The sequence below is a fragment of the Delphinus delphis genome, chromosome 9, assembly GCF_949987515.2.
Source record: "Delphinus delphis chromosome 9, mDelDel1.2, whole genome shotgun sequence".
NCBI classification, from domain to species: Eukaryota; Metazoa; Chordata; class Mammalia; order Artiodactyla; family Delphinidae; genus Delphinus; species Delphinus delphis.
This window is the reverse complement of record NC_082691.1, coordinates 92913893-92937032: the sequence shown is the minus strand read 5'-3', so window position 1 is coordinate 92937032 and position 23140 is coordinate 92913893. Positions and strand designations below refer to the sequence as shown.

Below are 23140 nucleotides of genomic sequence, written 5' to 3'. Positions count from 1 at the left end.
TCGGAGGAGGAAGTGGGTGTGGCGACGGAGAGGGGCGTGGCTTGACGGTTTAGAGCGACTCGTCGGAACCAGTCCCGACCCGGGAGGCGAAGCTAACTCCCTACCTGGGCCCGGGTGCATCCCGCTCGGCACCTCTCGGCTGCTCCGCGTATAAAATGGAGGGAGCCCGGGCGGCGTCGGGGGAAGACCAAGACGGAGCCGAGTTCCCAATGGAGCCCTTGGGAAGCCGGGTCCCGGAGCTGGAGCAGCCCCAGGTCCCCGCGGAGGAAAGACGCCCTGAGAGTCCCGAGAGCAGCCCGAGTCTGGCTCCCGCAGTGAAGGAGGAGGCGCGCGCGGGCCAGGACCTGTCGGGCGGGAAGAAGTTGCCCTCGCCTCGACCCGCGCCCCTGCGGTTGCTGCCATCCAGCCCGGGCTACAGCGCCTTCCGCCGTCAGGAGTCGGCCAGCCCGGAGCTGCCGTCGCCGGGCCCAGCCGCGGCTGAGCAGCCCCGGGACGGCGAGACGCCGGGGGCAGAGCAGATGCTCAGGGCCGCGCCCGGTGAGCCGGCTCGGGGCGCCTGGGCCCCCATGGAACTGCAGGTGGACGTGCGCGTGAAGTCCGTGGGCGCGGCCGGCAGCAGCTGCGCGCCCTCGCCGGCGCCCTCCACGCGCTTCCTCACCGTCCCGGTGCCGGAATCGCCGGCCTTCTCCCATCACGCCTCCCCAGCGCACCCGCTCCTGCGGCTGACCCCGTCTCCGGGAGGCACCTGGGGCCGTGGCACGCCGCTGGCCGCAGCCCGGACGGAGTTAGACCTCGACGCCGAGGGTTGGGCCGGTCCCGCCGAGGGGCGCGCGGAGTCCCCGGGATCCCCCACGTGCCGCTGCCGCTGCCGCTGCAAGGAGGACGCCGTGCTCCACGCCGAGATGGACGGCGACAAGAAGCTGTCCCGCGTCATAAAGCTCGTAGGTAAGCGCGCGCCGGCGCCGGGAGCCGCGCTCTCGGGTGGGGGTCGACGAACGTGAGGCCCGCCTGCTACCCACCCAGCGTTGGGCCAGTGCGGCGGAGGAACCCCACCCGGCCTCTCTGGCGTAGAGTCGGTAACTTTTGGTCTACGTAATTATAATCCAACTTGCTGGCAGTAAAAGAATAAAACCGCTATTCTCCCTCCCCGACCCTCCAAGAACTTTCCCGTTCGCTCTTGGTGTGCGCAGCGTCTTTGAGAAGTAGAGGTGGAAGGAATTCCAGGCGAGGGGAGGTCTTTCAGGATCACGTGACGGCGGTGGCGGCCCGGCAGCACCGCGGTCTCCCGACTCCTTGCTTCGGCTCGCCGATCTCTCGCAGGTCCAGACTCCTTTTTTCCCTCTCGTATATTGAGGACCAGTTGACCCCTAACACTCATCCATTCAGCAGCTACTGCTGCTACTGCGTGGGGACTTCGGGCCAGACTGTGCTAGGGTGTGTGTGAGTTTTTTTGTTGCCGCGTGGCGGGTGGCGACTTGCAGGGAAGAAGAAAGAGCCTGAAAAATACAAAAATCCTGGACAAGGAACCAGAAGGGAGTGGCTGGTGAACTTGAGGGCATGGGAAAGCTTCCTGCAGCTAAAGCCCTGAAAGCTGAGTAGGAGTTGGGGGTGGTAGCGCGCCTTCTGGCTGGAGGGCCTGGAGGCCTCCCCAGGAGACAACCTGCTGAAAGCTTGACCGGTTGAGAGGAGACCGGTCAGCTAGACAGGCTCCAAACCCCGAGGGCCTCTATGCCAGGGGTTCTTAGACATGGTAGAGTTCAGGGGCTCTAATCACGCGGGGACTTTTGCAAAGTTGGGTGTGAGCACATTTTCTGCACGAGAGGTGTATCGTTTTCTGGTGCTGCTGTAACAAATTGGCACAAACTTAGAGGCTTAAAATGGCACTAATTTATTATCTTGCAGTTCTGTAAGTCTGAAGTCTGATATGGGCTCAAGAGACTAAAGGCCAGATGGCAGGGCTGTGATCCCTGCTGGGGGCCCTAGGAGATGATTGTTTCCTTGCCTTTTCTAGCTTCTGAGGGCGATTGAGTTCCTTAGCTCATGGTCCTCTGTATATTCAAAACCAACCAGGACTTCCCTGATGGCGCAGTGGTTAAGAATCCGCCTGCCAATGCAGGGGACACGGGTTCGGGCCCTGGTCCGGGAAGATCCCACATGCTGCGGAGCAAATAAGCCCGTGCACCAGAACTCCTGAGCCTGCAAGCCGCAACTACTGAGCCCACATGCCACAACTACTGAAGGTCGCGCGCCTAGAGCCCGAGCTCCGCAACAAGAGAAGCCACCGCAATGAGAAGCCCACGCACCACGACGAAGAGTAGCCCCCGTTCTCTGCAACTAGAGAAAGCCCGTGCGCGGCAACGAAGACCCAACGCAGCCAATAAAAAAGAGAAAAACCAGCCAGTGTCAGGCTGAACCTTTCCACTGCCATCTCTGGGGCTGTCCTGTCCTTTTGCCTCCCTCTTCCATTTATGAGGACCCTTGTGATGACATTGGACCCACCCAGAAATTCGGTATAGTCTGCCCATCTCAAGGTCAGCAGATAAGCAACCTCAATTCCATCTGCAGCCTTAATTCCTCTGTGCCTTGTAACCTAACATATCCACAGGTTCCAAGGATTAAGACGTGGACTTCTTTAGGAGGACATTATTCTGTCCACCACAATGAGTCTGTAGCTTTTTTTAAAAAATAAATTTGTTTATTTTATTTATTTACTTTTGGCTGTGTTTGGTCTTCGTTGCTGCGTGCGGGCTTTCTCTAGTTGTGGTAAGCGGAGGCTACTCTTTGTTGCGGTGCGCAGGCTTCTCATTGCGGTGGCTTCTCTTGTTGCAGACCACGGGCTCTAGGCACGCGGGCTTCAGTAGTTGTGTGACGTGGGCTTCAGTAGTTGTGGCTCGCGGGCTCTAGAGTGCAGACTCAGTAGTTGTGGCACACGGGCTTAGTTGCTCTGCGGCATGTGGGATCTTCCTGGACCAGGGCTCGAACCCGTGTCCCCTGCACTGGCAGGCGGATTCTTAACCACTGCACCACCAGGGAAGCCCAAGTTTGTAGCTTTTTTTTAATCAGATTAATAATAGGAGAGTCTGTGACTAAAAGGGTGGGATGATAAGGAAGTGAGGACTCAAGGAAGTGAGTCGTGGGGAGGTAACATGGTTGGATTTTTATTCTAGAAAGTGAGCTCTGCCAGCACTGTGGAGGAAGGTCAGGACAGGCATGAAATTGAAGGAAGGGAGACCTTAAGAGGTGATAGCACCAGTTCCGCAAGAGCCGATGAAGGTTTGATCTATGGCAGAGGTGGGAGGGAGTGTTCAAAGGTTGAATTAGAGAGTGGGGCCACTGCCCTGATGAAGATGCGCTAACAGGAAGAGTGGGGATGATTCCCGAGTTGCTGAGCTGGGTAGCTGAATGATGGATTGATTGGGTTGTCCTTGCAGAATGGAGAATGGGGGAAGAGGCGTGGGAGAAATAAGCAGGTACATTTGGGAGTTCCAGGTAGTGATGTCATTTAAAGGGAGAGGAGCCAGGCTTCCCTGGCGGTCCAGTGGTTAAGACTCTGCACCCCCTGCACACCTCCATGCTGTGTAGCACAGCCGGAAAAAAAAAAAAGGAAGAGGAGCCAGCCACAGACTGGGAAAGGAAAATGTAGGTGGTAGGAAGAAAATCAGGATGCAGAGAAGCAGAAAAAGGAGAGTTTCTGGAAGATGTGGTCAGCAGTGTCCAGTGTCCAGGGGAGAGGCAGACTTTGGGACTGGATGGTTAGGGAGAGCTGCCACGTGGAAACAATACTCTGGACATGAGGCAGGTAACCCGGGGGTGTGGAGAGGAATGACGTCAGGGGAGGGAGATGCCGGGCAGGAAATACTGCAGGGTGCATGCAGACACTTGATGCTTTGCGCTTCCTCTCTGGGAAGTGTGGGATTAAAGAACTTTCAAGTTCCTGGCTGAAGCTTGGTCTGAGAGAGGCTGCTTGGATGAGGATCTCTGCATTGTGGTTTCTGCCTGTGGTGGCCTTTACCGCCTAGATCAAGCTGGTTACAAGAAGAGGGCACACTAGGGCACAGGCTCAGGGACTTGCCCAGGCCAGTGCGGTAATGCTGCCACCCAGCTGTTTCATGTCCCCTCCTTGTGAACCCAAGAGGGAGGAGACCACTGTGGAGAGGGTTGGAGACGTCACTGCTTTGTCTCTTCCCTTGCTTTTTGGGGCAGATGTCCCAGAGGCGCTGTCCAGGTGTAAACTGAAGAATCAAGGACTCAGGGAATGTTCTATATGGGAGCCCTCAGCCCAGAAGAGAAATTGGCTTTTGCAGAGAGCCTAAAACTGGGGGGGAGGGACTTCCCTGGTAGCACGGTTGGTTAAGACTGTGCTCCCAGTGCAGTGGGCCCGGGTTCAATCCCTGGTCAGGGAACTAGATCCCACATGCGTGCCGCCACTGAGAGTTCCCATGCCACAACTAAGGAGCCCGCCTGCCACAACTAAGACCTGGTGCAACCAAATAAATAAACAAATAATAATTAATTTAAAAAATAAAGAAATAAAACTGGGAAAGAGCTGGATCCTCAAATGGAGACTATTCCCCTTTAGGTGTTGGTTCAGAGTCACCTCTTCTGGTCCCCAAGGCAAGATCAGGTGTCCCTATTCCATGCTCCACGGGCCCTTGTGCTGCCCAGCTCCAGCATCCCTCTTGTAAGTATGCTCCCCTGGATTCTGAGCCCCGCGGGCCATGGCAGGTGACAGTCTAGCCTTTCACTGAATCTCCAGCACCTGGCACTTAAGTGCTCTGTAAATCCTTACTCAATGAGTAGCACTAACCTCAGAGTGCAAGCACGTGTCAGAAGCGCTTAGTCCCATCCCCGTCCGGGGAAGGGGAGAGGCAGTTGGATCTCAGTGGTTGTCCAGCCTTGCTGCCGCCTGTCACATTGTACTCAACACATCAGGTGTGGAAGATGTGAGGAAACGGCCATCCTGACCCTGCCCTCCAGCAGTCCTCAGTCTGGGCAGGAGAAAACAAAAGCGCCTGGCAGTCTGGGATGGTGCCAGGAGGGGTACATTCAGAGGAAGAATGCTCTCAGTGCCTGGAGGAAGTGGAGCTGGGAGAGGTGATGTCCAGCATGGTCAGGCTCCGCCGGGAGAGCAGAGGCCACCGGCCGAAGTAGATGGACCTGGAGGCAGTGACACAAGCAGGCCTCTCACTGGCAGGAGCCCTTTGAGCCCCTGTGCTGAACTTTGTATTTGGAAGTTTGTATTTTATTTTTTTTAATAAATTTATTTTATTTATCTATTTATTTTTGGCTGCGTTGGGTCTTCGTTGCTGCACGCCGGCTTTCTCTAGTTGCGGTGAGCAGGGGCTACTCTTCGTCGCGGTGCGTGGGCTTCTCAATGCGGTGGCTTCTATTGTTGTGGAGCACGGGCTCTAGGCGCGCGGGCTTCAGTTGTTGTGACACGCAGGCTCCAGTAGCTGTGGCTCACGGGCTCTAGAGCTCAGGCTCAGTAGTTGTGGCACGGGGGCTTGGTAGTTGTGGCTCGAGGGCTCTAGAGCGCAGGCTCAGTAGTCGTGGCGCACGGGCTTAGTTGCTCTGCGGTATGTGGGATTTTCCCGGACCAGGGCTCAAACCTGTGTTCCCTGCATTGGCAGGCGGATTCTTAACCACTGCACCACCAGGGAAGTCCCTGTATTTCATTTTTTAAGATGCCCCCCTGCCCCCATTGGATAAACTAAGTCGCACAAAACCTGGCTCCACCCCAGCCATGGGATTTGACTAGGAGGAAGCAGAAGGTGTTTCAGTTGTGGGGTGGGAAAGGTAGTTGAAATGTAGACAATGACGATGGGATGAGCAGTGAAGAAAAGCAGCAGAGGGTGTGACCCTGGAGATGTCAATCCCAGATACAAACAGGAAATCGGGTGGTGGGTATATACAATGTCCATGGTCTTTTAAATGGAATTACTCTTTTCAAAGTAATGGAATATTTGCCACAGACTAACGCCTGCTGTTTCAGGCTTCGGGAAATATAATGATTGAGTTCTTAGGACCCTCACACTGATTATGTGGCATTCCTGACCCTCATCCCCAAGGTTTGGGTGGGTCCTGGGCCCCTTGCAGCGAGGTGTTTGCTCTGATTGATTTCACGCCTGAGTCGTGGCAGAGGTCAAGTTCTGAGTGCTCAGTTACTTCAGATGGGTGTGTCTTTCCAGGTGGAAAGCTGCTTATAATTCTGGCTGTGATTAAGCATTTACTATGTTCTACTCCTCGAGTTTTCCCCTCTGACTTCCCTGGTTACTCCATCTACAGGGCAGGGTGTGGCATCGGAATGTGTTCTTTTTTTTTTTTCTGGCCACGCAGCACAGCTTGCAGGATCTTGGTTCCCCGACCAGGATCGAACCTGGGCCCCCAGCAGTGGAAGCACAGAGTCCTAACCTCGGGACTGCCAGGGAAGTCCCTGAACATGTTCTGTCTCTGAGCCTTTGCACCCTTCCTCCCACCTGGAGTGTCCTCCTGTCTTCCTTTCGCCTCCACAGCCTCATTCCAGCCATCTGGTCCCCTAGGTCCTTGGGCGGCTGACAACTCACATCCATCTAGCGCTCTGCAGCCCGAAAGGCGCTCTCTGTGTGAAGCTTCGTTAGTGGCCTCCAGTGACCTGGAGAGATAGAAGAGGTAGATGTGATTCCAATGTTAAAAGGAAAACCACCAAGAACACTTGAGGGGCCCATAGAGTCAGGACTCGAACTTGAATTTGGGGGTCTGTCGAACTCTGAACCTAGCCTTCATTCCTCTCTTGTGTGGAGTTTGATCTCCTGCTACCTTTGCCTGTCCCGTTAGCTCCCTGAGTGCGGGGCCCTTGCCCCATCCTTGGAGCTATTTGTGCCCTATGTCTAATGCACATCAGATGCTCAATACATGGTTCTTAGCCACTTTCTTTCTTGAAGAGAATCTTACGTCTTCTAGTTATTTAAGAAGTGGAATATCTTCTAGCAGTTTTCTCCGAGGTATGAGAAAACTGCTTATAATTCTGGCTGTGATTAAGCATTTACTATGTTCTACTCCTCTACTCCCAAATTGAGTGGATTATCCTGGTGTCTTGGGCCTGAGGGTGGGCGATGAGGTGGGCATGTTGATGGTATAGGAGTCAGCATGGTCCTGAGTTGGGACCATCTCCTAACCTGTGTCTCCTGGTTGTCCCCTCCCCTCCCGCAGGGCTGCCCATGTACATGAGGTCCCTGCGCTGGGCCCTGGCAGTCATGGCCGTGCTCCTGGCGGTGTCTACGGTGGCCATTGTGGCCCTGGCCTCGAGAGCAGGTATGGGACCTCCCCGTCCCCTCTCCTCCCCCTCTCCTCCCCTGCTCCCCCAGCAGGGTGTCTAGTCCTTCTAGCTCCTTTGTGAGAATTAGAAAAAGACATGCCCCCCACGCAGATGCAGCGTGAAGACACAGGGCTCGGTGAGCAGAGGTAAGGGAGAAGAGCCCCTTCCTTCTGTGGACACAGCCTGCACTTGGAGAGGCCTTGTGCACAAGCTGTGCAGCCTTCCCAGGGCCTGCCCGCCTTGCTTACCCCTCCAAGGCTTGCCAGTTCCATGCCTCCAGATTTGCCCCCTGATTTTTTTTTTTTAATTTATTTTTGGCTGCGTTGGGTCTTCATTGCTGCACGTGGGCTTTCTCTAGTTGCGGCGAACGGGGGCTACTCTTTGTCGCAGTGCACGGGCTTCTCATCGCGGTGGCTTCTCTTGTTGCGGAGCGTGGGCTCTAGGCATGCGGGCTTCAGTAGTTGTGGCACGTGGGCTCAGTAGTTGTGGCTCGCAGGCTCTAGAGCACAGGCTCAGTAGTTGTGGCACACGGGCTTAGTTGCTCCGCGGCATGTGGGATCTTTCCGGCCCAGGGCTCGAACGTGTGTCCCCTGCATTGGCAGGCGGATTCTTAACCACTGCGCCACCAGGGAAGTCCGCCCCCGCCTCCCCGATTTTTGAACATCCACACATTCAGCTCTGTACGGTTTACCCTGCACTCACTGATGGTCTCTGTGCTGCAGGGGCCAGGTGCCAGCCATGCCCCCAGGGCTGGATGTGGTCCATGGAGCACTGCTACTACCTCTCTGCCGAAGCTGAGGCCTGGGAGGCCAGCCAGGCTTTCTGCTCAGCCCACCATGCTACCCTCCCCCTGCTGAGACACACCCAGGTGAGGAGCGGGGGAGGTGGGCAGGAGAGGGGCGTGGTTATCATTACAGATTACATTCTCAGTACTAGAAGGAACCTCAAAGATCTAGTCCAACTCTGTGTTATAGAAAAAGTCACCAAGGCCTGGAGAAATAAAGTGACACGCAGGAGGACCAGACATCAGGTCTCCAAGATGTTCAGTTTGCTCTTCATTCTAAGAAGTGGAAGTGGAGCTGGGGAGGGCTGGAGCGGAGATGCTCCCATCCAACCTGGTGACCAAGCACTTAACAGTGAGCTCAGGAACAAGTCTGTGCTGGCCGATCTGTGGGAGAGACACACGTGTACTCTCTGAGAGGTGGTCTGGAAAATAAATTACATTTAGTGGGTATTCCAGTCAGGTATTGCTATAATAATACTGGGTAACAAATCACCCCAAAAGTCAGTGACTTAAGACAGTAGGCATCTCTCTCTTGATCGCTGGTCTGTGGGAGGCCCGTGGATGGGCTAATGTGGGCTGAGTCTGGCAGGACAGCTCAGCTTCGGGATGCAGACTGGCTGCGCTTGGCCTGAGCCCGTGGATTGGGCTTGTGTTTGCTCCATGAATCTCGCGTCCTTCTTCTTGAGAGAAACTCTTTGTAAGAAAAATGGCAGGAGGGCAAGAACTGAGGACTTCTCATGTCATATGTGCTAACATTCCGTTGGTCAAAGCAAATAACATGGCCAAGCCCAACATCAAAGGGACAGGGTAGTATACTCCATGCCCCACTCCCACCCTGGGGGTGGAGGGGGAGGAGTGAATATTTGCTGAATAATAATCCAGTCAGTGGGTCTGAGGGTGGCTACAAAAAAGGACCGATAAACTGGATCCAAACCTTGGCTTAATTTTATCTAACTTAGGGCAGGTGCCAAGAATTTATATTAGCTGTTCTAATATGCATGAAAAAGCACCATTCTTTCAGTCAGTGCCTTAATAAACATTTACTGAGCACCTGTACTGCGTTTGGCACTGGGGATTCCATGAAGAGCCAGCCTCCACCTTCACGTGACTAAGAGCAGCGAGTGAGGCAGAGAGTAATCTGGAAATCTTAGAAATAGATGTTTAATTACTATATTGATCTATGCTATGAAGGGAAGGTGCACGATGCTCTGGTTATATATGACAGGAATATGTGATTGAAGGTCAAGGTGGGCAGGGCAGCGTGGACCAGAAAAAAAAAAAAAAAACCGGGAAACTAAAAACTAGTTCAGGAGATGGACAGACAGCCTCCTAGAATCCTCTGTCTCCTGCTTCAGTCTGGACTGGCTGCTCACGAGGCCTGCTACCCAGCTATTGACTTGGAATTTCTTTTTACCTTCATCCTCAATATACCTTTGCCTCTTTCCTGTGTGAGATCCCGTTTCCTAGATTCCATGTCTTTTCTTGGTAAAGCACACCCTCTATAAATTTGCTGGAAGACATTTGAGATCTCTCATGTCTAAAGATACTTTTATTCTAACCTCTCATTTGATTGATAGCTTGGCTGGGTACAGATTTCTAAGTTGGAAATAGTTTACCTCCAGAATTGTGCAGATTTTGCTCCATTGCCTTCCACCTTTTAGTCCGACCACTAAGAAGTCTCATTCACGCTGATTCCCAACCCTTTGTATGTGACTCTTACCAGCCCCCCTACCCCAAACTCTGGAAATTTTCAGGGTCTTCACCTTTGTTCTTATTCAGTGTTCTGAAATTTAACAATAATAGTCCTTTGTGGGTCTTTTTCTTCATTTTTATTTCTGCTGCCTTATTTGTAATTTTAAGAACTCTTTTTGGTTCTTCAAATGTTCCTTTTGTATGGTGTCCTGTTCCTGTTTCAAGGATGAAGCATCTTATCTCACTGTAAATACTAATTATAGTGTTTTGGAAGTTTTCTTCTGCTCCCTGCATTATCTCTGCTTTTATGCAAGTGCTTTTTATTCTGTGCCTTGGCATTTTCCTATACCTTGCCTCTAATATTTGAGCACTTTGGGGCTTCTCAATACAAATTAGCATGTTTCTCAGCTTCCTCCCACTCCACCCTTTCCTTGAAAAATCACTAGGCTTTCTTGGGTCCGCTAAGCCAATCAATGTTGTCCAGCTTCCAAAATTTTGTTGACATTTCTCATCTGCTGTTATCTCCTCCCATTCTTATATCCTTTTTCCCCCCTTATGTTATTATTTAAGGAAGTTCCCTTCTGTTCCTGTTTTACTAAGAGTTTTAAGCATGAATGAGTCTAATTTCATTGGATTTTTTTTGCATACATTAAGATGGTAATATCTTTTATGTTTCCTCCTTTAATCTTGTGGTTATTATTATTATTTTTTAAATTCTTGGCCTCTTGTAATAAGGTTTATTTAGCCAGGATTTTTTTCTTCCCAAAATACTTCTGTATTTGAGTTGATAATTTTACTTAAGATTTTCTCACATATGAAATTTCATTTCCTGCCCAGTCCTAAAATCAAAGGTATTCCACCCCACACTGCAGGGGAGGCAGCTTCTGTAGTTTTCTTTTCTCTGGGAGAGTTCTCATGAAGTGGATATAAAAATCTGCTGGAGAAAATGTTTTACATGAACATGGATTATTTTATTACCAGGAATAACACATTTTTCCAAAAAACATGGGGAAATGAAAAAGATACAATGTAGATTGAAAAAAGTCATGTGTGATCCCAATATGGTAAATATATATGCAAAGAAAACATACTGAACGGAAGTATATTAATAGCAGTTATCACTGGAGTCAAGATTACGAGCGATTATTTTTCTTCTTCTTTAAAGCTTTTTTAAATTGTCTAAATGTCCTACAAATAGTATGCACTATGATTGGGGGAAATACTAGCGTAATGGTAGCCCATGGAGGCAAGAGATCAGAATGTAATGTTTTCTGCCCAACCCAGCCTGGTTGCATCTACAAAATGAAGGCCAGTGGGAACTTGGTGAGTCCCTAGAGAGTGCCTGGACCCGACGAGGGGGGCGAGCTGGGCAGGGACTTAGCGGCCCATCTCCTGAGTCAGACCCACTGAGCACAGCAAGTGTCATCAGAAAACTGGTGAAGTAAAAGTTCCCTGCCCTCGGGCCTCTCATCAGACAGGTTCAGTCCACCATGACCTCGGACATCGGCTGAACAAATGGCCTCCCTGTGGCTGGGGGTCCTCAAAGAGGGGAGATGAGCCGAACTACCCACATCGCAAACGGAGCTTGAATTCTTTTAAAACTAAGCAAACAGGATCAATCATTTGTAACACAAGTATATATTCAGAAAATATATCACAAAGTTTGGATAAGCTTTTTCCAAAAAGGAGCTTCCAAAAAGCCCCTTGCAAAAAGACCAAAGTGAAGATTTGGGTCTCAGGCAGTTGAAATCCAGAATATGAGGACCGTGGAGCTCTGGAGTCCTGCTGAGTTCTGGACAAGGGCCAGAAGCTGCAGGAGGCACCAAGGCAGGTATGGGGAAGAGCAGCGGAGGACAGGCTGGCCGCTAGCAGAGGCCAGGCTCCACGAGCTGGGATGCGAGACCCCAGGGACACGCCAAGGTACCAGTAGTACACGCAGCCCCAGGATAGACATGTCTCGTCCTCCCCAGAGGTTAGAGGAAGGAGCGAGTTTCAGTGCCTCTGTGCCGCCAGTCATCAGACTCACTGGCCATTGCTTTAAGGTCAGCTTTGTTTTGCAGGGTCGGGGAAGGAAGAAGCTTCCTGAAACGTACACGTTGACTGTAAGCCACGTTTTGAGTGCAGAAAGATGAAAACACGAATAAATATCATAGGATTCAGAAAATTAAGTAGTTTAAAACATTTAAATATTAAAGCAGAAATGTTTGAAGGCAGAAAGTAGAGTGGTGGTTGCCAAGGGGAGGGGGAAGTGGGAGTTGTATAGTGGGTGCAAAGTTTCAGTTGGGGAAGATGAAAAAGTTTTGGAGATGGGGGTGGGCGATAGTCCCACAACAGTGCGAATGAACCTAGCGCCACTGAATTATACACTTAAAAATGGTTGAAATGGTAAACTTTATATATATATTTTACCACAGTTTTTTACTTTTTTTTTTTTTTTTTTTTGCGGTACGTGGGCCTCTCACTGTCGTGGCCTCTCCCGTTGCGGAGCACAGGCTCCGGACGCGCGGGCTCAGCGGCCATGGCTCACGGGCCCAGCCACTCCGCGGCATGTGGGAACTTCGCGGACCGGGGCATGAACCCGTGTCCCCTGCATCGGCAGGTGGACTCTCAACCACTGTGCCACCAGGGAAGCCCTACCACAGTTTTTTAAAAAGAAATGTATGAAAGGATGGAAAACAATTTACCTTAATTTTAATATGTAAAATATGAGATTTCAGGTAAATTCTGCTCAGGATCACATTCCCCTCCCCACACGTTGGTGGCAAAGTTGGATATGCACCAGCTGGAGTAGATGGAGGCCCCAGAGACCTGTGCCATTACGGAGCAGTCCTTTGACTGTGTAAGTCCTGTGTAAGCAGTTCTTACACAGAAGTTTCTAGAATTTACTTATATCTCCAGGCAATGCTTTTCCCACACCATAATTTTTGCTAACAATGGGAACAGGTTAATGGTGTCTGAGCTGCAAGGAAAAAGACGGAATGGAGTGGGTGGAGCTGGGTGGGGACAGGCCATGGCTCCTGTCACCAGGAGGCCCAGAGGGAGAGCCACATGGCCTGGGGTAGGACAGAGAGAAGGGAAGGATCACCTTGGCAATGCCAAGGCATCAAATGAGGTCACATATGTTGGAGTCGGACACGAAGCTTTGTACACCATCCAACAGACTGGAGGCGCCTCATTTAATGAGTGTGTACTACATGCCCTTGGCTGTGTGCACAAAACATCTCCCCATTTTACAGAGGACCACACTGAAGCTCTGAAAGGTCGGGACTTAACTAGGGTCACTTAGCTTGCAAGTCACAGGACCAGAATTTGAATATGGGGTGGCCTAGCCCCAAAGCTCTACTCTGCAGTGATAGCCCCCTTCTCGGCCCTGGGAGGAGCTCCAAGCTCTGGTGTGTCTTCCCGATCAGGCAGCTGATTGCTGCCAGGAGGTCGGGGCTGGCCAGCAGGAGCCCCGAGTCTGCTGCAGCCACGGCAGTGAGATGCTTGGAGCTGCTGTGCCCTCTGACTCGCAGCTCAAACCCAGCCCAGGTTCCTTCTCATCCCTTCCAAAGCTCCCACCCAACCCTGCCCAAGGGCCCCAGCCTGTGGAGTCCAGCCAGAGAGGAAATGACCAGCCCAGGAGAGGCTGTACGTGCGCCTGATGCAGTCTGGCCTTTGGGATTTCAGAAGGGGTAAGGTTGGCACCCTTCAGTCTGGAAGTTCCTTCTGGCTCTTCTCCCAGCTGTTGACCAGCTGATGTTCTCTTGAACGTCTGCACCAACACCTCTGGGAGCAGGGCTGGCCTGACAGCCCGGTTGTTACCTGTGGCCCTTGCTGGTTATTGGCAGTGACACAGGGGAGGGGGGCCAGTTTTGTTGAGCTGGTCTACTATGTGCTGGGCTGTCGTGGTCAGTGGTGAATAGGGCAGGCACCCGGCGCTCACCAAGTTCACTGTCTGATACTGAACACTGACCAGGAAGCCAGCCAGCCAAATGCCACACACCATGCTCTAAACTGTGAAGGTTGAGGCAGCCCAGGGGAGGGGGTCAGAATGGTGTCCCTACAGGAAGTGACCTTTAAACTGAGACCTCAAGGACAAATAGGAGTGTCACCAAGGGGATGGGCTTTCTAATCCCCAGGGTTAAATATAGAGGTTTTGTCTCTGTCAACATAAACACTTTCCTAGGGAAGAACTGAACATACATCAAATCTATGTCCCTTCTCGTCACTAACGCGAATGTGTGCTGCTCGGCGTGGGCTCGCTGGCGTGGTCTGCTTTTTTCCACTCGGCGTGATTTTGTATCCACGTTTCCTTGCGTAACTGCATCTTCCGTGTGCTCATCATCTTTAACAGCTCTGTGAGTTTCCATCATGTTGATGTCCCAGAATCTGCCTAGTTATTTCCTGACTGCAGAGCATTTGGGTGGTTTCCATTTTTTCTTTACAAATAGCAGTGTGATAATTTTGCGAAAGTTCATTTTCTCTCCTTTATGTACTTGGATTTCTTCCCCAAAGTGGAATTACCCGTCCGAGCAATAGGAACTGTGTTGCCACTCTTTTTTTGTAGCACAGATTATGTTCTGGAAAGACTGGGCTGGTGTGGACCACTGTCCCCACCTCTATCCACGAGTCCCCTGCACCAGGACTTACAATATTGAAACATCTTTTTCCAAGTTGAAACTTTTTAAATACGATTTTTTGCTTTAATTCATTACTAAAAATAAGATGACGCTGGGGACAATTATTTAAAAGAAAAAAGCATCTCCGCTAGCTCTCTAACATACTTGTTTTGCTTTTTGTTGTTCCTCGTGTGTCTGCGCCCATGTGCGTACACATTTTTTCATTCTTATAATCATGCCACAACTTTATTTTTATTTATTTATTTTTTTAAATAAATTTATTTATTTTATTTTTATTTATTTTTGGCTGCGTTGGGTCTTCGTTGCTGCGCGCGGGCTTTCTTTAGTTGCGGCGAGCGGGGACTCCTCTTCATTGTGGTGCGCGGGCTTCTCATTGCAGTGGCTTCTCTTGTTGTGGAGCACGGGCTCTAGGTGCGTGGGCTTCAGTAGCTGTGGCACACGGGCTCAATAATTGTGGCTCACGGGCTCTAGAGCGCAGGCTCAGTAGTTGTGGCGCACGGGCTTAGTTGCTCCGTGGCATGTGGGATCTTCCCAGGCCAGGGATCGAACCCGTGTCTCCTGCATTGGCAGGCGGATTCTTAACCACTGCGCCACCAGGGAAGTCCATGCCACAACTTTACTTTAGCTTTTTCACTTACTATAACCCTTCATGTACTATGACTTTTCCCCATGTTGCCCCAGGGACTTCATACTCACCCTTATTTTGAATGGTCTTCATAATACTTCCGGAACGAATACAATGTAGTTTATGCTCTTGCTGGCGACTGCATTGTTGACCATCTGCTCCCTGGCCGCCTCTGCAGCCTAATCAACCCTAGCGCTCTTCTCCTGCCCAGTGAGGCTACTTGCTGTTTGTCACCTGGATTGCTTTGTAGGCTCCCAGCTTTGCTCATGCCCTTCACCCCCTCTTCTCTGAGCTGCCTCGTTTCTCTGTCCGCTCAGTACCCATCGTGCATTGCTCGTGGGGATGGGCGATCACGTCCTGTCTCCCCTTGGGGAGGGCTGAGATGGGATTGCCCCCATTTCTGGTCCTCAGTCCTGAGCACAATGCCCGTCAACCAGCAAGCACCTAATACAGCCTCCCAATTCCTGGTGTTTGGGGAGGGATGAGTCGCTTCTCTAGCTTGTGGAACTGGGAACTTGCAGAAACCTGGGATGGGGGATGGGGTAGGGGGACGGAAGCCCCAGGTGAGCCGTGTCAGTGGCCCGAGAAGAATGACGAGCTGCTTTTCTCTCTCTCAGGACTTCCTGAGCAGATACCCAGTCACCAAGTACTCCTGGGTGGGGGCCCGACGAGGCCCCCAGGGCTGGCACTGGATCGATGGGACCCCTCTGCCACCCCAGCTGTGAGTGACCGTGGGCCTGGGTGGGCAGCCCCTCTTTCCCCAACACGCTAGCATTGGGCCCCCAGTGTGACCCACGTGATACCACAGCAGGCGCCAAAGGGGCTGGAGGGCTTCCCCTCCACGTGCCAGGTTCACCCCCCTGCACCACCCCCAGCCTAGGATGTCCCTTGGTTTCATTTAGTCCTCATCACCCCATCCCTTGTTTGGGTCCCACGCATTCACCCAAGAAGGACTGTCACCATGTTCTATGGATAAGGGGAGTGCTGCTCAGAGAGGTTTGGTGGTTTGCCTAGGGCCACACAGCTGACTCCCTGGGGCAAGAGGCGGGGCACATCATCATAACTCCTGCCTCAGAGCTCTTTCCAGACCCCCCCCCCCCCCCCCCCGGGCTCCATGCAGCGATCCCAGCGGTACCCAGGCAGCGGGCACAAGGGCTGGGAAGGCCCGTCAGCCTGAGTACCTTCCCTTCCTCTCGCCCTTCCCCAGACTCCCGGAGGAAGACCAGCAAGAACCGGATCTCAACTGCGGGGGCCTGGAGGGAGGCAAGTTCGTGGCTTCGGACTGTGCCTCCCCCAGACCCTGGGTCTGCGCCAGGGGGACCAAGTGACTTGGGTTCTGCCCGCCCTGAGCCTGCTGGGGGAGGCCAGGCTGAGAGCCGGGGCAGCCTCCTCCCCGGACCCAGGCCTCCAGGTCTCCCCGCTCTGCTCAGTGGCCCCGCCTCGGCGAAGCAGGGAGCGGACTCCTGGCGCAGGGAGGTCGCATCCCCGGGATAGGAGACGTTCTGCGGCCCCGCGGCTGAGCGCCCATTTGAGTGTCCAGCTGCTGAAGCGGATTTGTTCTGTGACCTTGTGGGTTTTTTTGGTTTTGCGTTTTTCCTTCTGAGCCTCAGTTTCTCCCTCATTAAAACGGCCACTTCTCATTCTCCCACTTAACCTGCCTAGTCACAGGTGTGCACCCTTTCAGGCCTAGAGGGACAAAAAGGATGAACGGTCACAGGTGATCCCAACCTGGCTTCTCATCGAGCCCAGGAAGTGAGTCTCCCATTTCGTGGCCTTGGAATTTGGCAGCGATGACATTATTGCTACAAAGGCCACTTCCAGGCGGCCACGCACGCCGACAGCATCCAGAGGGCAGCGCGCGAGACGTGGCCACCCCGGAGGAGAGAGGAAGGAGGGTCCTGTCCCCACCCCGGGGGTTGGCAGAGAGTAAGGTTCTTTGCGGTGACTGGCGTGTGGGACTGGCGGGGCGTCCGGCCAGCTGATGCCCAAGGCTGGGAGGACGCAGAGAGAACACACCCCCTCTTGGCCGGCGAAGCCACCACAAAGCTTGGGGTCCGAGGGAGAAAGGAAATCAGAAATGTGGGGAGGCGTGAGGCTGCTCTTCCTGCCACAACTGTGAGGACCGCAGCCTGAAGGTGTCTCCCACTGAGGTTCAGTGAAGGGCCTCCGGCCTGGAGGGAGTGGCAGCAAGGTGGGGGGAGGGTTTGCTTAGCCTCCAGCCTGGAGAGACTTCCTCAAAGGACAGGAGACTGACTGTACCGGCCTCTGGTCGTGGTGCCAGTCATGTGCAAACCAGCCTTCCTCTTTAAAGGCAGACCAGGTGTCCGAGCTCCTCAGAGAAACCTTTACTGGTCCATTTGAACTAAGAGCTCGTACAGAGTGCGGGGCTGCCCGGGAGAAACGGATGGAGAGTGCTAAGAGCACACCTGACAGGCAATAAAAATCTTAGACGCACTCTGGTGTTTCTCATGGCTTTCTTTTTATTTCAACTACAGATTAACCCCAGAGCTTGATGACATGCTCAGGTTGAACTCGCTTCAAAGCCCTTCTCGGCGAACGTCCGTGTCTGGTGGTGTCAGGCTGGTTTAATGTCAGCTTCAGGGCCACCAGCTTGGGGCCCTCTGGGCTCGGTGCTGTTTAGAATCGCCTGTGGAGCTTAAAAGATCCAGGTGCCCAGCGTGGGTGGTGTGATGCTGGGGCCTGGAAATCAGAGAGTTTTTCAGCTTCAGTTGGTGGGGAAGGGGAGTAAGAAAGTGACCTTTGACCTGCCGAAGTAGGAAGCTCCTAGTTACTGTCCAAAGTTGGCAAACGAAGGAATAGCAGTGTGCACTTATTATTTAGAAATGTGGAAACAAATACTAGAAGAGATGGCAAAAATCATTTAAAGTGGTTGCCTTAAAACTAATCTGATGCCGATAGAAGTCAGGACAGTAGTTGTCTTGGTCTGGGGGGAGGAGTATTAACTGGGCAGGGGGACCAGGGAATATTCAGGGGTGCTGGAATGCTCTAGATCTTGATCTGGGTGGAGCTGGGTACATACGTAAAAATTCATCAAGCTATATACCTAAGGTTAAAACACTTAAATGCCTGTCTCCAAGGAACAGGAGTGAGGTTACAGGAGTAGTGAGGTTTTTCTTCTTTTTCTTAATATACCACCTTTAGAACTATTAACATAAAACCATATTCACTTTTTTTAAATACCCATATTCATGTACTACTTCGATAAAAAGAGAAATTATATTTTTTGCAAGGTCCAAAAGATTCTGACGTGCAGCCTGGCTTGAGAGCGATGAGCTTCAGAGAGCATTCCTGTGACTGCCTTTTCTTATAACCTGTCATTATTTCTTTCACCGAGGTACATTTTCACAAGTTGCAGCCTCGCCTCACCTTCCGAGCGTGTCTTTCCCTTTCTACTAAGTGGAAGCTGGAAGGGTTCCACAGCAGGCTGGTCTGCGTGGAATTCCTCTGCGTAATTTTTCTAGTTTCTTTTCCCACCAGGCACTGCCAACGGCTGTTGTCTGAAATCCACACTAATAACGTTACCCCCAGAACCGGTTTGTTTTTTGGAGCTTTGGAGAACTGCCTCTGACACAGGCTGGCCCAGCAGCTCACAGCGGCCTCCGAGGTTACAGCTATGGACACCTCGTTTGTGGAAGGGTCACCTGTGTGGAGCACACACGTCCTGAGATTGGGCACAGGGAGCGACCCCCAAGTCAGGTTTTTACCAGCTTTTCTGGTAATTCTGATGCAGACAGTCTGCAAACCACATTTTGAGAAACGCTGTCTAAAAGAGCCCGTATTGCCCCCAGGGAAAAAAAAATAGTGTGTAGATATTTTGTCAACTTCACTGAGGTAAGAAAATGCACCCATCTCAGGAGTACCTTTTGACAACTGTTGGCACCCGTGTAACCACTGCCAATCAAGATGTGGAGTAGTTCCAACACTCCAGATAGTTCCCTCGTGTCCCTTTGTGGTCAATGTTCTCTTCTCCCTAATCTCCAACCCCAGGCAAATTTGCATTCTGTGTCTACAGATTAACTTCAGCTTGTTCTAGGATTTCACAGAATAGTCATTAAACGTACTCTTTTGTGTCTGCTTCTTTAGCTTAGCACCAGGTTTTAGAGACTCGTTCAGGTTGCCCCAGGTATCGGTAATAGCTCCTTTCTTTGTAGGGACAGATCACAACCTGTTTCTCTTCTCTCTAGTGGGTGATACTGCGGTTGTCTCCAGTTTGGAGCTTTTATGAATACAATGCTGTGGACATTCGGATTATCAGTCTGTGTATGGACGTGGGCTGTCAATTTTCTTGAGCGCCTCGGAGTAGGATTACTGGGGTGTGTGGTAAGGATGTGTTTAATTTGTAAGAAACTGCCAACGTGTCTTCCAAAGCCGCTGCGCCATTTTACAGACCCGCCAGTAACATACCAGAGTTCCGGTAGCTCCACATCACCAGCAGTCGGTGTTGCCAGCCTTTTCACGTTTAGACATTCTAGTGGATGTGCAGTGGTATCTCAGTGTGGTTTTCATTTGCACTTTCTTTTTTTTTTTTTAATTATTTATTTATTTTCGCTGTGTTGGGTCTTCGTTTCTGTGCGAGGGCTTTCTCTAGTTGTGGCAAGCGGGGGCCTCTCACTATCGCGGCCTCTCCTATTGCGGAGCACAGGCTCCAGACGTGCAGGCTCAGTCGCTGTGGCTCACGGGCCCAGCCGCTCCGCGGCATGCGGGATCCTCCCAGACCAGGGCTCGAACCCGTGTCTCCTGCATTAGCAGGCAGACTCTCAACCACTGCGCCACCAGAGAAGCCCTCATTTGCACTTTCTTGACGACCGATGTTAACTTCTTTTCAGGTGCTCGTGGCCATTCGTATATTTTCTTTTGTGATGCTCATACTGATGGTCCAGAGCCCATATTTGGAGAACCCTGCCTAAAAGACGCATATGCCCACCAGGACAGAGCATTTTAAAAGTGATGATACAAATGGAAAAATCTAAGATCTCCCCCCAACTTTGTGAAAATTTTCAAAATACAGAGTTGAAAAAAATGACATGACAAACACCCAGCTGCTCTCTACCTAGATCTAACAACTGTTGACATTTTGCCACATTTACTCTATGTCTGTATATACAAAACTGTCAAACCATTTGAAAATGAGTTGCAGACATGAAGACACCTCACCCCTAAATACTTCAGCACACATCTCCTAAAAATAAGAATATTCTTCTACATAGTTGCAATTCTACCATTACACTTAATGAAATTAAGTTCATATTCAATCTGTGCTCCAACTTCCCTAGTTGCTCCATTAATTTAAACAAAGGTCCAGTCGGGGTTTAAGCACTGTTAGGGGTTATCACTTGAGTCTCTTTCAACCTGGAACTTCTTCCCTGTAACATGGACTTTTTGAAGAGACCAGGCCAGTCTTGTAGAGTGACTAATATCTCAAATGTGTCTCATTTCCTGTAAACTGAAATGAGGCTTCGACTCAATATAAACATTGAAAAAAAATATTTTTGCTGTTGTTGAAGTATAGTTGACTTAAAGTGTTGTGTTAATTTCTGCTGTACAGCAAAGTGATTCAATTATACATGTATATACACACATTCTTTTTTACAATATAAACATTTTTGACAGGAGTAGTATGTGATTCACATTTCATCACCTGATAGAGCTTAACATTGATTTCAAGTAATTTGCACCAAATTTTCTCAAAAAGAAAAAATTCAGGGAGCTAAAACATGTAACTCATATATCCAAATTTGGATAAATTTGGGCGTTTCCTCTGTTATTCTCAGCTTTAGAGATAGTATAAAAGTAAAATAAGGCTACATAAAAAGGTTTTAGAAATGATACAGTTCATTTGCGCCTTTGTTGTTCCCTCCTGGGACATACCATTCACAACGTTATGCCAGGAACAGCCTCAGGCTCAGGAGCAAAGCGATGTTGGGCAACTTTGTCGTGACCTTGGGTGACCTTGGCTTCGCTCTGTTCCCTCCGTAAAATGGGCGTGATAGGATACAGCTCCCACCAGTGCCACAGTGATGCGCAAATCAAGTGAGACCAGGTGGGTCAATGTATGTCAATAATTCACTCCACGTTCGTTGAACATCAGTTGTGTTTCTGCGCCGGGTTTGTGGGAGGATGCAGAGAACAAGATCCATTCCCAGCACTTGGCCTGGCTGCCAGCGTGAGGGTGTGTTCAGGCAAAGGAATCACTGGGGATGTTGGGGGTTCTCCCTTATCTGCTCCGACCTCCTGCGCTGACTGTGGAGCAGCCGTGTGGTCTGACAGTGACCCCAGTTTGGGGGTGGAGGTGAGCAGGGATAACTTGGGAGGCAGACCTGACACATCGAAGCCAAACGTGCTGGTGGCGCAGTCCCAGTCCCCTGGCCATTGTTTGGTTCTGGAGCCCAGGCCTAAGCCAATCAGGGATGTCACTAACTGTTCCAAATGGGAACACGCCCCAACCGGGCCCCGGATGTGAGAAAAGCTTGCCATGCTCTTTACAGACTCAGGATGCCATGGTATTGAAACGGTGCGTGATGATGGGTCAAATCCATTCCACCTGCCTCCGGTAATGGAGGTAATTGAGGTCGTTTTAACACTTGCCTGTCTCCCAAACAGCACGTAGCCTGAACATGAAGATGTTTTGCCTGAGTTACTGTCCAGGAACTTGGAGTCTCAGATGAGCCGGTTAAGGCTGGATAGGATCACCCACCCTCCAGGGGTCACACATGGATGTCAGCTCTGTGACCTTTCACACGTGCAGAAGCCTGTAGCGTAGTTACGCCTGCGCAGAAGGATGATTCCTGCACCTTTTTCCAATCACCTTTCCCCACAAGCCCCACCCCTCACGCACCCTGCTTCTTTATTTGCCATCCTATAAATACCTGAGCCGCTCGCTTTCCCAGAGGCGGATTCGGCATCTGAGGTTTGTCCTCCCCTCTCTCTCCCCTCTCTCTCTCTCTCCCCTCTCTCTCTCTCCCCTCTCTCTCTCCCCTCTCTCTCTCTCCCCTCTCTCTCTCTCTCCCCTCTCTCTCTCTCTCCCCTCTCTCTCTCTCTCCCCTCTCTCTCTCTCTCCCCTCTCTCTCTCTCCCCTCTCTCTCTCTCCCCTCTCTCTCTCTCCCCTCTCTCTCTCTCCCCCCTCTCTCTCTCCCCCCTCTCTCTCTCCCCTCTCTCTCTCCCCCCTCTCTCTCTCTCTTTCCTCTCCTCTTCTCTCTCTCTCTCTCCCCACTCTTTCTCTCTCTCTCCCCTCTCTCTCTGTCCCCCTCTCTCTCCCCCCTCCCCCCCCACTCTCTCTCCCCTTCTCTCTCTCTCTTTCTCCTCTCTCTCTCTCCCCTCTCTCCCTCTCTCCCTTCTCTCCCCTCTCGGCTGGAATAAACCCACTCTTTGCCCCAAACTTTGGCGTCTCAGCGTTTGGTTTGCTGTGCGACGGGCACGATAAACCTGGTTGGGTAAAATTCGGCGAGCCGGGCAGGAGGGGAAGTTCAGATGGACCTTTTGCTTGGGGCTTTTTGGCCCCTTGCTGGTACAGAGAGCACGTGGAAAGGTCCAAGCAGCTGCCTGGTCCATTTGTTCCACGACCGTCCCCAAATTTCCCCTGCCAGGTGCCACCGACGTTTCATTTTGCAGCAGACGGTTTTGGGTTTGGAAGACATCTTGTGGGTGAGTAACTACGTTAAAGAAATCCAACTGTGCTTAAATTGTCCGATAATCCTGACCAGATCGTGGGCTGGGGGCCTGCCTACCTGGAGGGATTCTGGCCGACAATATAGAAGGTTACAGGTGCTGAGTTACTCTACCTGGGTTAGAGGCCCGGGGTTTTTGTCGTTGGTCTTGTTTGTGTCCCTCTGTGTCTGATTGTTTCCGTTGTTAAGCTTTGACTGCTGGGGATTGAGCTTGGTGATGGTGGCAAGGACCCTTAGAAAGACTTCATTATTGTGACCACCTGGAAGCAAAGCCCTTTCAAAATGGGAAAGGTTAATTCAGTTCCCCCTTGCAGCCCTCTAGGCTGTATTTTCCAAAATTGGGAGACGTTCAGTTATGAATCCATGGAAAAGAAAGTGATGGTATTTTTTTTTGTAACACTGCATGGCCATAATATCCTTAGTCTCCTGAGCAAAATG

The 23140-nt window shown here is 51.3% G+C and overlaps 1 protein-coding gene across 1 annotated transcript; it reads left to right on the top strand.

Annotated features, from left to right (window-relative positions):
* Window positions 1-88: 88 nt before the first annotated feature.
* Window positions 89-16471, top strand: KLRG2 (killer cell lectin like receptor G2). Its single transcript, XM_060020984.1, has 5 exons — window positions 89-945; window positions 7189-7290; window positions 8017-8162; window positions 15635-15738; window positions 16225-16471. Exons 1-5 carry the CDS (start codon window positions 156-158, stop codon window positions 16343-16345), a joined length of 1263 nt encoding a protein of 420 aa, XP_059876967.1. The 5' UTR covers window positions 89-155; the 3' UTR covers window positions 16346-16471.
* Window positions 16472-23140: the final 6669 nt, after the last annotated feature.

Coding starts and splice junctions, on each gene's coding strand:
- KLRG2 (XM_060020984.1), top strand. CDS start 156: ATGGAGGGAGCCCGGGCGGCGTCGGGGGAAGACCAAGACGGAGCCGAG. Junction 946..7,188: donor CCGCGTCATAAAGCTCGTAG/GTAAGCGCGCGC, acceptor CCCCTCCCGCAG/GGCTGCCCATGTACATGAGG. Junction 8,163..15,634: donor CCCTGCTGAGACACACCCAG/GTGAGGAGCGGG, acceptor TCTCTCTCTCAG/GACTTCCTGAGCAGATACCC.